Genomic DNA, 16116 nt, shown 5'->3' with positions numbered 1-16116 from the left:
TCTAGATAAAATCACCTAACCAATTGAAATTTATTTGATAAATTTTATTTTGGGTTTTTTCCCTTTTTATTTTAGGGATAATGTAAATTTTGGCCTCTGAACTTATCATGTAGATCCATATTGGGATAATGTAGCTTTTGGCCCTTAAACTTTGCAAGTAGGTCGACATTGGCCTTTAAACTTGACAACTAGGTTCATTTTGGTACATGTACTTTTTCTGCTCATTTTGGCACTTGAACTAGACAACTAGATCCATTTTAATGCCTGAATTTGAAAATTCTAAATGTTTGATGATGTGACACTCTGAGTTTGAAAAATAAAAAATTTTTAGATGATGATGTGGTACAATCTTAAAGTGTAATATTCAGTATTTTAATAACCGAACTGGTGGTTGAACATGTTAGGCTACTAGTTCTTGATTCAACCAATTCGATTGGTTCAACCGTCGGACCAACGATAATTAAATAAATAATTAAAAAATCATAAAAATTTTAAAAAATAAAATAAAATCAATTTTACTTGGCTTTTTAGATTTTTATGATTATTTATTTATTTATTTATTGTTGGTCCGAAAATTGAACTGATCGAACTAGTTGGATCAAGAGCTAGTGGTCTAACATGTTCAACGATCGGTTCAGTCACTAAAATATTGAATATGACATTCTGAGATTGTACCACATAATCTTCTAATTTTTTTTCAAGTGATGATGTAACAGAATCTTAGAGTGCCACATATCTAACTTTTTAGACAAGTTCTGAGATTAAAATGAACCTAGTTGTCAAGTTCAAATATCAAAGTGAACAAAACAAGTACCAAGTACCAAAGTGAACATAGTTATCAAATTTAGGGGCCAAAGTGAATTTACTTGCCAAGTTCAGGAGCTATAATTTACATTATCCCTTTATTTTAAGGTAAATTTTGATCAAAAAGTCAAAGTCAACACAGAAGGCAAGGGAGGAGACCTTGACTGGTGCTGTGGGCGGGACCAGATAGCTTACGTGGCGAGACCTAGTTGGACCATGTACGTGTTCACCATTTTATTCCATAACTGAAAATTAACACCCGCCCCCCAACAAAACGATTTTTGACGATCCAGAAACCGATCCAAGAGAAATTTATAAGTTCTTTTTTCCTTTTTCTTTCATATTTGTTTGTTTTGTTTCTGAAAGATGATACAATGTATAAAGCAGCTCAAAACGGCATTTGGTTTGGCGTTTTTATGGCTTGTTTGTTTGATTTACTTCACCCAGGTTCCCCCATTTCTTTCTTCTTCTTTTTTCCCTCTTACTTTGATTCATAGACTTCTTAATTATGTGAAATTCCATTGCTTTGGTTTTGTGGTTTCTCTTTGTTGATTTCGTATTGGGTTTTGTTGAAAAACTAAAAATTTGCATTTAAAGTTTTGATTTTCTTTTCTTCTTTTTAATTGTCGATGTTATATAACTTTGGATTTGGATATCATATGAATTTGTAAATGACAGTTTGGGTTAATATTTTATTTGTTTTCTCGTTGAAGGAAAATATGCTCGTTTAGGTAATTGAAAGCAATAATTTTGTTAAGCCAAATAGAACCTCGTGATTTACGTTTGATTGATGCTGAATTATGAATGAGATCTTTGTCAAGCCTCAGACGACATAATTGAGAAGCTTTTCTTTAGTTTCATGCTTAAAGCTAAATGAGTTTTAGTTTAGAAACATCACCCATTTTTTCTGCTTAGATTTCCCTAAGGCAGCTAAGATGAATTAAGTGTGATTCAAGATTTCCCTGAAGCATCTGTTGCATAAGCTAGCAATCTCATTTTTGTTCCGGGTTTCCAATAGTTCCTATCTCTATGCTCTTGTAATTCCTATGTATGTTACCTTTTGTCCCCTTTTATTTTAATTTGAGTTTGGATTTAAAGTAACTTCACGATGTATGAGTGCAGGGTTTCAGATCATTCGTATGGACAGCAGTTTCTTACCAGTTGAAAGATAGGCTTAAGTTGTCACCTTCGGCTTCCCAATTTGTGTTTTCAGTATCATTTTTCCCATGGAGCATAAAACCTATATACGGGTACGCGTCATTGTGGTGCTTAGTACTCTTGTTGTCATGGAATGACATTATTGTGGTAGATTTATTTATTAGAAAAAAAGACATATTGAGGTTCTAAAGAATCTGGATAATATCAGTTTGGTGTTTTCTGATAAACCAATCTTTAGCATGAAAGTATAAGCATAGGAAAAGCATGTTTTCAGGGAAAATATCTTTCTGGAACATGATTGGTAATGGAATAATGACCATGAAATATGTTGTAAAGGATGTTAATTATGATGTAGTCCTTACTAAAGCCCTAATATAATGTGATGAAAACTATTTGGCTGAAAAATATATGATGACAAGAAAATTGTCCTTTTAGCATTATTGTATCTCTTGATTGTTTATTGGAGCCTTACTCTGTTTCCACATGCAGGATTTTGTCCGACTGCATTCCGATTAAAGGGAAAAAAAGGATCCCATATTTGGTGATTTCCACTGTGATGTCTCTTGTGCCATGGCTTATTCTGGGTATAAATGCCTCCACAAGTAGTTCCATAGGGCACCTCATGATCTTATTAACACTGCAGAACCTAGGTTCTGCAATGGCAGATGTTGTGGTTGATGCAATGATCGCTGAGGCTGTACAATTTGAGAAGTATGTTCTTCTATCAAATTTACTTTTCAACTCTGTTTGATAAATCCTTCTATGTTTTCTGCAACCAATTGTTTGCTTGGTTTTATTTCAGTAGAACAAATAACTTACAAAGTTGAACTAACTTTCATCAGGGCCTCCTTTGCCGGAGACCTTCAGTCATTGTCATGGTTATCGATGGCTTTTGGTGGAGTGTGTGGGAGTTTGCTAGGAGGATATGCATTAACCAACTTAGAGATAGATATTATCTTCCTTCTTTTCTCTATACTTCCAGCCATACAGTTGTTTTCATGTGGTTTGGTCGAAGAGAGTTCTATGGGGGGTGAAGTTTTATCTGATTTCTGTATTTCAAGTGATTCCCATCATTTGAATGGAAAAGCTAATGATTTGGATGAAGACAGTTCTTTGGAAAAGAAATCCTATGTTAGTACCAGAAAAAGAAAGAAGATCCAAAAGAAAAGCAAAAAGACACAACTTACACGCAGAAAAGCACAGACTCTGAGTCCTGGAAAGGGCGAGTCCCTACCATTACTGTGGTTCCAGTCCCTGAAATATGCCACTTACAATTTGTGCCGTGCTTTTAAACAGCCTATGATTTTGAGGTAAGTATTAACTTACTTTCTGGAACTGAAGGTTAAACATAGTGTTATTAAATGCATTGCATTTCCAAGGCAGCTAATAGAAATGATTACTCAAAAATGGCGCATGGTCTAGAATAGTCTCGCTAATGTTTGTCCGCATTTTATGTGGGGTAGACACAGCTCTTTGACTATAGATGTGTAGATTTAAAAAGTCATTTAAGTATTGTCTATGAAACATTGGATAATCAGCAGTTGATCTTTGATACTATCCTAGTTGACGCTATTGTTTGATATTGTCTCAGAGTTATACTTTATATATGTTCTTTGCCCTTCTAATCAAGTTTCTTTTGATTTAATTTTCCCCTGGAAAAACAAGACCAATGGCTTGGTTTTTCCTAGCACACGTTACTGTTCCAAACCTTTCAACCGTCATGTTCTACTATCAGACTGAGTTTTTGAAGTTGGAAGCATCTTTTTTGGGGACTGTACGAGTTATTGGATGGTTAGGACTCATGCTAGGGACATTTACATATAATCAGTACTTGAAGAAAATGAAGTTACGAAGAATTCTCGCGTAAGTACTTAGTACTTTAGCTTAATTCATTTGTAAAAGATTTTCCTTTCCTGAAACTAATGTGATTAAGTTGTATCTCCTATTCCGAAAATGTAATGCAGGTTGACTCACATTGGTTTGGCTTTCTTGAATCTCTTTGATGTTATTTTGGTGTCTCGAACTAATGTTGCCTTTGGAGTATCAGACAAGACCTTGGTTCTTTGTGGATCTGCACTTTCAGATGCCGTCAACCAATTCAAGTATGTATAATGCTTTCTTTTTCATAAATCATCACTATCATAATATGAATATGAAATTCTTCATCATGTGCGCAGGCCACATGCCTTGTTCTTAGTTTTTAGTTACGTTCAAAGCTTAGACATTCTCTCTTCAGCCAACCTGTCCTGTCACTGCACAGGTTCATGCCATTCTTGATCTTGTCCGGACAGCTTTGCCCACCAGGAATTGAAGGAACACTTTTTGCTCTCTTTATGTCAATAAACAACTTTGGGTCCACTGTAGGATCGTTTGTAGGCGCTGGGTTAGCATCAATCTTGAACATCTCTTCAGGATCTTTCGACAACCTTCTTTTAGGCATCAATATTCAACTCTTCTGCACTTTCATTCCTGTTGTGCTCCTGTTTTTGATACCGAAGGAAGCTACAGGGATAGCGTGATAACTTACCTTAAGATGTTTCAGATGAACAACCAGGGTTGCTAGCCACTGACTCTGACTCGACTAGATATCATCCTAACAATTATAATCTCTCCATCAACTTAGTTGCTACTAAAATACAGGTAGCCATACACAGAAATTAATAGCAATGGATACATTGAGTCATTTGGTTCTTGGTTTACATCTTTAAATATCTTCATTCTGATATTACAAAGGCATTTTTGTATAAACCGTTTTTGGTTAATTGATTCGTTACTCGAAGGAATGTAACAATCGTAAGAAAAGATTGAGGATTCAGTTTTTGCCTAAACATCTTAAATATTTTTTTACGGTGTTTCATATTATATTGTATTTTAATCAATATTCTTTTATTGTACTGTGTAATCAGGTCATTTCGAAATTGCTAAACTTACTTTTTTAGTACAAAAATAATACCTCCGTTGACAGTGCTCAATCGATCGGAGCAACTTTTCAGTATGCGCATAGGGAAACAAAATTATCTTTGAAAAGTTACATATAAGAAATGAGCAATAGGACAACTTCAAATGGAGATGGCCTTTATGCTCAATTACATGAAACGAATAACCATTTTACTAATTGAAACCATGTCTTCTAGTATTAGTATATATATACACACAACACACATCAAACTGTTTAGCAACAACTTGGCTCGAATCTAGGGACACTGACCGCCAAGTCTTAGTTTAAGGAGAAACAAGAATTTTACTTGATTCATAAGCCTTTTCTGCAAGACATCCAGAACTGATGAGAGAGGTTATCCAAACCTGATCGGACCGTACTGGTTCATCGTCATCATTCCGGTGCCAGCTCCAAAATGCATGAGTTGAATTCACTATCTTGAGCTCGCCATGACCAAAGCTCGCTTCACGGAACATTGACCACTCTGGTGTTGGGTGAATGTACCTGTAAGTAAATTTACATGACTTACTATATTCTGGCTCAACGTTGTTACAACAAACAAGATAAATGTATGATGTTCAATTTGTATTACAACTAAGATCAGAATTTAAGAAATTTGTTTGTTATGACATACTTTTGAGCTAAACCTTCTCTGTTGCCTCCATCTCCAATAGTAATATGAACAGTGCCACAAGGATCTGATTTTCCCTTGTTAACACGTTTCTGCCAGGTAGAGAACAACATTATCATATATCCAACTAATAACATAAGAATAAGAAAGAAAGCTAGGCCAATATTGACATACGGAGCGCTCGTAAGCATGCACGTGACCCGCAAATACTAAATCAACACCAGCAGCATAAAGCAGTGGTTCCATGGCTGCCATCATCCCATCCCCTTCACCTTGATGAGCATGGTTACTATTGTACCATGGAACATGGAACAACACAACTAACCAGGGTGTCTTCTTTCTGTCCACCTTTGAAAGATCAGCCTATGATTTTAAAGAGACAAGAAACTTTGTCAATTAAATACGCAAATAGAGTTGCATGCTATATTGATCTTCAATCACTTATTAGAGGAAAGGAAAAACCAACCTTCAACCAGCTATATTGATCTGAAAGCTCGTCGTAATCCGTATATGAACCAAGCATGATAACATGGACCCCTGCAACTTCGAAAGAATAATAAAGATTTGAGGTCGATTCACTTTCCTCAAACGGCATTTTCCATCTTGCATTATAGGACTCAAATGCATCTGTAAAAAATGGTATCTTCTCCTTTTCATGGTTGCCTTGTGTTACCATCCACGGTCTGGCACTCGCAAGTGGCTGTACCAGCTCACCAAAGTTGTCCCAGAGATGCTGCATGCAATCAGCATAAGAAAGGTCCCCAGGAAGCAGATGTACATCATATTTGCATTGGTCGATGTGGTCTAATGTTGATTTAGTCCAGCCAGTTTGACCTAAATCGCCAGCTACGGCAAAGGTAACAGGAAATTGTCCGGGTGGGGTCTTGAGCTGAAATTCAGGACCTTGTCCTCCGCACCGATAGAAATAAATGGTATCATGTTCCAGAGGCCCAATGACAGTATGGTGTATCTTTCCGGAGCTATAAAATAAGTAATTATAAGAGGCGGTCTCTCCTGATGATGAAAAGGTGTATTGTCCAGGCAAGGTTCCGTATTCAACAATTGAAGGAGCGGAGTTATCATCAGTGATCCATGAAATTCGCATGTGATTTTCTCCAGCCAATGATATGTGTACCTGCAACACATTCATGAAGCACAATGCATTTCAACTAAAAATCGCAACATCAAGGTCTTGACGGAATTAACAGGAAGTCAAATCAGAGAAAGAAACTTTTGTATGCCGACCGCGATTATAGATGCATGTATCATGCTTTCAAACAAAACATGTGCATGAATGTGATAGTAATACCTTACACTGCCATTCTTCAGTTCTAGATAACCATCATTAATCTCAAAATTACTATTAATATTCCCTCAAAAACATTCAGGGAAAGTTTCAAACCCTAATCATAGATAGGTTGCTTAATTTTACAAATTTACCATGCAGTTCCAGAAACAACCAAATCTATTAGCTTAAATGTTAAGTTTTACAGGCAGATGAAATACAAAATCCACAAAGAAAATTGACAGTAACCTAAAAACAAACAAAACAAAATAGTCAAGAATTTAAGCTATTTCAAGTTAAATCCTTTTCTCTAAACATAAAATAATCACAAATCCATAAACATCAAACCCAAAACTTCCACGTATATATATAAAGTAAATCTTCTTTTTCAACAAAATGAACCCAGAAATGCATAAAACAAGAAAGTCCCAGATCAGATCAAGGAAAAAAGAAATAGAATCAAACAAAAACATTAACAACATAGAAACGAAATTGTTCAAGATAAAAAGTTACCTGGTGAGGCAGAGAAGGGTGCTTTGGTTTCCATGGGAAATGCAAAGTTTTACGAGGTTGGGGTCTAACGTAATCAGTTCTAACGGGTAATGACAAGGATAGAAGAACACTGATTAGTATCACAAAAATCATTCTTTTTGTTTCCATTCCTGTTCTTTTACAGAATCTCTTCCCCTTTGTGAAGCACTGAACTGAAAGAAAAATTGTGATGATTTGTTTTCTTTGTCTTCACTCAATCCATGACGGTCTTCTTTTATATGACTGTTTTAGCCTTGTTAAGTTGATGATTTTGTATTAGGAAAGTGGCATTCTTGTCCTATTAGAGAAATCACGGACACACGGTATCGGTTTTGGAATATACTAATTTATTTGTGAGGACTGTGGACTGTGGAGAGCTAAATGGTTTCTTATGAAATTTAAGAATGCCAAACATGTATCCTCGCCAAACTTTCCTAATATTTTTCTAACATCTAGTTACACTTTCATGAATTTATGGTGATTTTTTATGTTTTATGTTTGAATTTCGTGCTCGTTAACTGTTTCTCTTAATGATCTTTATTTGATCGTATTTAAATATTATATGTGTAATTTATTTTGAGTTTAAATCTAATTATATTCTATTTTCTAGCCAGATTGTGATTTATACCAAATTAATTAGAACTCCTTTTTTCTAAAAGTAGTTTATTGCATCATTTGATGTAGAGGTGATCATGGGCCACGCGGTCCGGCCCGACGGCCAGTCTGAAATATGGGAGGGTTCAGGTAAAAATATAGGTCCGAAATATGGGTTTGGACAAAAAAATGAGGCTCGTTTTCCGGGCCTCGAGCACCACTTTTTTGATCCCGATCCCGGTCCTGTCTGGCCCGATTATAATAAATATATTTTTTTATTTTTTTTTATTTTAAACTATTTTAAACTATTTTTTTATTTTTTTATTTTTAAAATAATTTTTTGATGTTTATTAAATAATGGGCCGGGCTGGGCTCGGGCTTAGGAATTTTTTCTCAGGCCGGGCCTGGACAAAATTTTAGGCTCATATTTTGGGTCGGGCTAGGGCCCGGGCCTTGGACGCAGGCCAAAATTTTTTCTAGGCCCGACCTGGCCCATGATCACCTCTAATTTGATGTCCCTAAATTTGATTTTTTTAAAAAAAATATATGGTATTTGTATTTGCCAACAATTATTTGGGTATTCATAGATAATGCCGTTAAATTTCTAGTGTTTCATTTTAATTATAAGATTGATTTGATGAAAATTTATAATTAACTAATAATATTAACAATTAACTTTCATCAAATCATTCTTAAATTTTGCAAAAATATTCGTAACTATCGTATGTATAACTTTTACTAAATACAAATACAACATTAGATTAAAATGCACAAATATTACATTAAAAAATATCAAATTCAAAAACCAAATAATGCAATAATAGAAAAATACCAAATAATATATTGAAGTTAAAAAAAAAAAAGGATCCATGTGAGTTTTTTCCATAAATCATGTAAATAATATTTTTTTCTAAATTTAAAAAGTCATGTAAGAGTCATAGTTTTAATTATTTTATTGTGTTTAGCACTGAATTTCACCTGTCCATATAATGCATCTTAACTATCTATATTATATTTAAAAGTTTGGCCTAATGTTTTGGTTTTTTTAAAAGATTAATGCATTGGTTCTCTAAATTGGTATCTAAGCTTATATTTTATTATGTAATTTAGCCCAATTTTTGTAATGATATATTTAAAAAATCTATTGATACATGGCACTTCTTTTCCATTAAAATGTGATTTGTGACATCTATGTAGATTAAAATTAAATATTTATATATAAATTTTAAAATGAGTTTCTAAATAAAATTTTAGAAATATGTAAATATATAAATATAAATTCTATAAATTAAAAAAAATACATAATTACAAAAAAAAGTTTAAATTAAAAAAATTATTCTTTTAAAATCACATATACACATGCATCATTGATTAAGATAATATAATTAAGAAAATAAAAACACAATAATAAAAAATGTTTAATTTCATGATAAATTCATCAAATTAAAAATATACAAAAAGTTTACGATTTATTTTGTTTAATTTTGAAAATAAATTTAATAAGTTCATAATTTTTTAATGTATAATAGTTTTATACATAATATAGATTTTAATTACGCATAATTTTAATTTATTATTTAAACTTCTTTTAAGCTTTATAAAATATTTTTTGGTAGAAAGGAGGGAGGCTAAGCCTTATTACAAAATGAAACTAACATTCTATCACAAAGAAATCTTCACTTCCCAAACCATATTGCAAAGCTGATGAATTTCTAAACATTTTAAACCTATTTATTTATATTTTAAAACATTTTCAATTTGATTTGTTGACCCCAAGTCCTTTGTCGCAAAAGGACTTACCCAATTATTGCTCTAACATGGCAATTTTAGAAGCATTACAACCAATAATAAGAATATCATTAATAAAGAATAGTGGAATAACGAAATCATCACTAGAGAATCTCTAAACAAAAACACAATGGTCAGAAGTAGTCTTCTTGTAGCCATGTTTCCCTATAATTGACTCAAACTTCTTGTACCATTGTCTTGGAGCTTGCTTCAAACCATACAAGCTCTTCCTCAATTTTCATACATAGTCCTCTTTCCCCTGTGTAACAAAACTCTTTGGTTGCTCTATTTAAAGCTTTTCCTCCAAATCACCATGAAGAAAAGCATTTTTCACAGCCATCTGTTCAACTTTTAAGTCATAACAAGATGTCAAACTCAATATAGTTCTGATAGATGTCATCTTCACAACAGAAGAAAATATTTCCTCAAAATCAATCTCTTTTTCCTAACTATAACCTTTGACGACCAATCTAGCTTTGTATCGTGGCGATGATTTTTCTTCTTGCTTCAACCTATAAACCCATTGATTTTTCAAAGCTCTTTTACCATTTTGCAATTTCATCAACCTAAAGGTATGGTAGTCATGCAAGGATTGAAGTTCATCCTTCATAACCTCAACCTACTGATCTTTGCATTCACTCTCTATAGCTTTTTCATAACACTTTGGTTCTTCCTCGCCAGTCAATAGAATATACTAATCATAAGGATACCTTATAGAAGATCGTTGATCTCTAATGGATCTTCGAGATGGAACTATTGGTGGAGCTATAGGTGTTTGGTGTTGATTATTCTCAACATAATTTATGATAGCATTAAAATCAACTATACTCTGCATGTCATCACTAATATCTTCTTACATATCATCATGAAAAGGATTCAATGAAAGGGTTAGAGGAATTGGATCCGTGTTGATCAAGTCACCACTATTTTGTGGATCCATATTCTCCGTCTTATCAATGTTTTCAATAGTTTGATCCTCGATAAAAAAAACCACATCTCTACTCCTTACAAGCTTCTTTTTAGTTATATCATACAATTAGCACCCGAACTCATCATAACCATAACCAATGAATATGTATTGATGAGTCTTAACATATAACTTAGATCCCTCATCTTTTAAAATATGAAAAAATGCCTCGCAACCGGACACACGCAGGTGATCATATGACTCATATTTAGCAAACCAAAATTTATCTAGCACATCACCCTGCAAAGGGACAATAGAAGATAAATTAATCACATGTACAACTATATGCAAAGCTTTAGCCTAAAAAGATCTAAGCACCTTTGCATCTGAAAGAAAACATTTGACTTTCTTAATCAATGTTCGATTCACACTCTCTGCCTACCCATTCAATTGTGAAGTCTTTAGTAGTATCTTTTGATGTTCGATTCCCTGTAACCGACAATAATCATTAAATTGTCTTTTCTAGTCTCCACCATTATCGATATAGATGCACTTCAACTTCTTTCATGTTTTATTCTCAATTGAAGCTTGAAAATGCTTGAACATGTCAAGTACTTGGTTCTTTGTTTCCAAAGCATAAACCCAAAATTTTCTTGAATAGTCATCAATGAAAGTCACGAACTAGAATGAATCACTATGTGACCTAACCTTCAAGTGACAATAAACATCAAATGAACCAAATCTAGAAAATTAGAATTTGTTAAAGGAGGATGATGCTTAAACAAATCTCTTTTATGTTTTGTAGTTATAAAATGAGCACAATTCTTTAGTTTATTATTTTTCAAACCTGAAAGTTGATTTTTCTTAACTAAGAAACTAAACCCCTTCTCACTTATATGGTTAAGTCGTTTATGTTATAACTTGGTTGAGCTATCATTTTCTGTCACATTCACAATACCTTTGGAAGTCAAAGCTAGCATCAAATAAAAATTAGGACTCTTCTTTCCTTGATCCACAACTCTAACACCCCAAAAATTTCGATATGACATCTAGTAATGTTTAAAGATTAAAAAACAGTGAAATTTCGTAAAAATTGGGAAATGAGTGATATAAAGAAAAATTATGAAAGGCGAACTGATAATTGAGATGGAAAGCGATGAAAAATGTTGTGGATGTGAGAATGTGGCAAAAGGACTAAATTGTAAATTTTAAAAAGCTTAAGGACTAAATTGTAAATTTTACCAAAAATGAGAATTGTGAGTTATTATTATTGAATAAGTGACATAATAATAAGTTGGAATATATATTACTGTGATAAAAATCACTTTTGAGACTAAATTGAAAAATAATTTGAAAGTACATGGGCTAAATTATAAATTACCCATTTTTATTAATAGAGGGGTAAAAGTGTAATTTTTATCATTTAAGGAGTATTATTAAGAGTTAAATGTGAATTATGAGATTTGAATTTGATAGGTCCCTATTGTTGTGAAGAAGTTGTGCAAAGAGAAAAAAAAAGAAGGTAAAATAGTAATTTTGCCATGATAAGACATTTTGGTTATTTCTCAAGAATTTTATGATGGAATATTATTTTTATAAGATAATTGATATTTGGGTATTAGTTGTAGCCATTGGATGTGATTAAAAGTTCAAGATTTAATGTCGGTCACACATTTAAAATAACTTTGACTTGGTCCTTTTAAGAATTATAAAAGTGGAATAGAAAGGGGGAAAAATGCCATATTTTTCCCTATAGATTCAACATTTCACACATGGTTTCTACTGAAATTTTGGAAAATTTTAGTGGCTGATTGGTAAATAGTTAGGTTTCAAATATCTCGTTCTCCGTTGCCGAACTTATTCCAATTCAATGAGCATTCTCAATATTATGCCTTGAAGAGGACTCGAACCTTTTGGTTCAATTAAAATAAAACCGATTGGTTCCTTAGTGGGAGGCGTAATAATTATCAATGAAGGGTTATTTGGGGCTTTGATGACTGTGTAAAAAGGGTTATATATATGGGAGAAGCCTCATTCAACGGATGAAATTCTTCTCCATTCTGATTATATTTTCTTTTCATCTACATCATCTTCTTCGGTTGCTCTAAAGAAGAGAGAGTTAAAGAAAACATTGTATGGGGCGATGATCGTGAGGTTTGAGGTAAAGAAGTACAAAATCCAAGAAGCTGGTAAGCTTTCTTATTTTTCTATACTCAGTAGATTAGAGGAGGAAGGAGAGTAAGGATTCCTAATAAGTTTTTGTATAATGGGTTCTGGGTTATAATGTTTAAATACCTTTGATTTAATCGGTATGTGGTTGTCATGCTTATCTACCAGGACGATGGAGGCTCGACATTTGGTAAAGTTAAGCTAACAAAGATGAATGAGTTCAAGTGAGATTCTGTACTCCATCTTTGGGTGATCGATGATATTATGCTGCTTGTAACCCCTAAAATCGGGCCTAGACGTTATGGCCCAATCTGAGCGATTACATGGGCCATGAAGATGGCCAAAATGATTTTTAACAGAAAATTCATTTACCTTTTAAAAAAATTTGATTTTGTAAAACATCTTGTACTTTTTGTTTTAGAGTTATGTGTTCCTTTATAATTAAAAATTATTTAAAATGTAAATTAGTTTTTAAAACCCATATTTGTAGTGGCTAATAATCACTGAAACATTTCTTTGATCGATTAGAAATCACATAAAAATAATTCATGCATAATACCTTATTAAATCAAAATAGTGTCTCTTACCACAGTTCATGATATAAAATTTAAAGTCCCAAAACCACTTAAACATACCCAGTTTAAAGTCCATAATAAAAGTCCAAAGGAAGTTCAAAAAATCTATAAAAGCACCAAACCATTTCCAAAATCCTTAACCATGAAAACATATTATATCGAGAGCCCCTTCAAAGATCCAAATCCTAGCCTTAAGTACGAGGATTACCTGAGACACACAAATACCATCGGTGAGCTTTAAAAGACTCAGTGTGAGATCAAAACAAACACTTATTTTAAAACATAACACATCAAAATATCACAAGGAATTTTTCACAGAATTCACATATTTTCTCATTTATTGAATCAAACATGGAATGCTTATGAACAATACACAAATATAGGATTTCCTACCCATCTCCGCTGCATACCAATATCGAGTTCTCCAGAACTTGTCCATCCAATGACACACAATTTTGTGGACAAGTCACCACATAAATACTGATGAACGGTCACATAGCACATTGTGGATGAACCATCACATAGATATCGATGAACGGTCACATAGCACATCGTGGATAAACCACCACATAATTGCCGATAACGACCACATAATTGCAATTAAACTGCCACATAGCTTCCTCCTTTCACAATCCCACCCCATGCATATGATATGGTCATTTAAACACATATGTTTCAATTTTCACATTTTTCACATATTCATGCTTATAACTCATATTTCTCAATTTTTACACATTTGCATGTATCATGCTCACATTTTCACATATCACATAATTTTCACTTTAGCATGCTTTAATATACATATTTATATTAAAACATGGATTTTAACATACATATACAAATATATCACATGATTAGATCATCACATATCAATCTAGCCATAAATCACATAACATAGAGTTGAGATCAACATTACATACATCACATATCACAAATCATGGATTTTCACAACATTTAATAGTTTAGGTCACTTACTTGGTTTCCTCTTTGATTGAGTTTTTCAACTCCACACATGTACGTAAGGTACTCACACATTAATTAATTAAATAAATTTTAACTAAATAGTAATATGAAACTTTACTTAAAACAAGAGTTGAATCCCAAACCTTAATGTAGATCTAAACAGTTTACTCCCTTGTAAAAGTTTCGTTTAGGTCTAGTCTTGATTGCAAATCTAAACACACGATTAACCCATTTTAGTCATGATCTATTCGAATAACATGGCTTTTAATTACAAGATTTAATGTGAAAATCTCACCAATACTTACCCTCAATTCGAATGCTTGGATTCGTCACTCTTGTGATGTTTCACAATTGATTTCTCAGAAGATTGTTAATTGGTCCTTCATGTTAACACAAGATCATATTAGTACTAATTATTTTTGAAATGATAAAAATAAAATATGAATTATTTAGGCCCTATACCATTCGGCCATGTCACAAAATTTTAAGACGAAGAATTTTCAATCCCAAACTCCACTTACACTTGTTTCGTTACAAGATGATTGAAAGAACGAAAATAGAGTGAAATTGATGGTTGGATAATCTAAAATAATCAAATAAAATAAAAAAAATGTTTTAGTCACTAGGGTAATCAAAAAGAGAAAGAAAAAACGAAAAGGAAGAAATCGGTTATCAGCAGCGGCAGCGATGGTGGTCTGATAATGGCGACAACTCAATGGTGGTCCGGCTACGGAGGTGCGGTTGTCCGATGGTGGTGCAAAATACAAGTAGGGAGGAGAGTTCGGTCACTTTTAATTGAATGAAAGGAGAAAAAGGGGGAAGAGAAAAAAATCGATGGAGGAGAAGGTAACCCGCGATGGTTGCTGCAGTGGACATGGCTGCTAACGGCGGTGCACAATGGAAGAGGAGAGGGGAAACCAAAAGGAAAAGTGAGGGAATGTTGGTTGGGGACGGTTGTGGGGTGCTGGTGCAAATAAACTCACAGTGGTAGAAAGAAATGGGTAGTGGTTGTTGTTGCATGTAGATAACTAATGTAATTGTGCAAGTGTACATGTCATTCAAGTAATAAAGTGATAAGTAAGTATCGTCTCCACAAGGATCAGAAATTGGTAAGAAATTGAGTAAGTTATTATAATCTTATTTACTATACCAAATAGCAGGAAATAGTTTCAAGTTGGATATGATGTTTGTATAATAAATTAATGAAATCAAATGCTAAAAAAAAGAATTGATATGAAAAATAAAATGTAATGGCAAATTACAGAGAAAAGTAAGAGTAATTTTGCTGTTGAATGAATAGGACTGGAATTATTCAGGTGAAATGCTCATATCAAAATAATGTCATGAAAAAATATTGTTTAATCAACTGCTCAGAAAGTCACTACTATAACCTGCCTCTTCCGATAGTTAGATCTTAAGCTAAAAATCTGAGTTACTGTATGTCTACGGAACTTTGGATTAATAACTACAATGAATGTTATTCTCTGCACAACTTGCAACATCTATGTCTAGAGTGTTACGAATATTCTATCAAGTATTCGTTTGCATCAAACGATTCAAGATCTAGTATATTTAGCCTTTTTAGAATTAAAAACATATCTAAGAACACATCACAGAATCAACTATGTCTAGAGTTTGCATATATGTATTTAAAGGAAGCATAAATCGAATGAAACAATGACATAGACAATCTCAAATCATGAGTATTAAAGATGATAAAAAATTCACCCATATAACTCCAACCCAAAAAAGATTTAGTTCATGGGTGGAAAA

General features: G+C 33.1%; 2 protein-coding genes across 3 annotated transcripts; one reads left to right on the top strand and one right to left on the bottom strand.

Moving 5' to 3' along the window:
• Positions 1-1066: 1066 nt before the first annotated feature.
• Positions 1067-4824, top strand: LOC107920078 (probable folate-biopterin transporter 4). 2 transcript variants are annotated; one of them, XM_041109050.1, is made up of 7 exons: positions 1067-1251; positions 1927-2054; positions 2452-2673; positions 2805-3272; positions 3628-3825; positions 3927-4064; positions 4140-4824. In XM_041109050.1, the coding sequence occupies exons 1-7, from the start codon at positions 1171-1173 to the stop codon at positions 4237-4239; spliced, it is 1335 nt and encodes a 444-aa protein (XP_040964984.1). In that variant the 5' UTR covers positions 1067-1170; the 3' UTR covers positions 4240-4824. The 2 variants fall into 2 exon arrangements, with proteins under 2 accessions (XP_040964984.1, XP_016705086.1); XM_016849597.2 differs by having other exon boundaries at positions 1071-1251; positions 4223-4824.
• Positions 4825-4965: 141 nt separating this feature from the next.
• LOC107920079 (purple acid phosphatase 18-like) lies at positions 4966-7552 on the bottom strand. The gene is given in 5 exon segments (NM_001327167.1): positions 4966-5404; positions 5535-5623; positions 5706-5894; positions 5998-6666; positions 7330-7552. Coding segments are annotated over 5 exon segments (1314 nt in total). The 5' UTR covers positions 7477-7552; the 3' UTR covers positions 4966-5184.
• Between the last annotated feature and the right edge of the window lie 8564 nt (positions 7553-16116).

The sequence above is a fragment of the Gossypium hirsutum genome, chromosome D13, assembly GCF_007990345.1.
Source record: "Gossypium hirsutum isolate 1008001.06 chromosome D13, Gossypium_hirsutum_v2.1, whole genome shotgun sequence".
NCBI classification, from domain to species: domain Eukaryota; kingdom Viridiplantae; phylum Streptophyta; class Magnoliopsida; order Malvales; family Malvaceae; genus Gossypium; species Gossypium hirsutum.
Note: the sequence above shows the minus strand (reverse complement) of the source record. Positions and strands in the feature narration are given on the sequence as shown.

Excerpts from the sequence above, each read along its gene's own strand:
- LOC107920078 (XM_016849597.2), top strand. The coding sequence starts at position 1,171 with ATGATACAATGTATAAAGCAGCTCAAAACGGCATTTGGTTTGGCGTTT. Across the intron at positions 2,674-2,804 it reads GAGGCTGTACAATTTGAGAA|GGCCTCCTTTGCCGGAGACC; the intron begins GTATGTTCTTCT and ends AACTTTCATCAG. Across the intron at positions 3,273-3,627 it reads AAACAGCCTATGATTTTGAG|ACCAATGGCTTGGTTTTTCC; the intron begins GTAAGTATTAAC and ends TGGAAAAACAAG.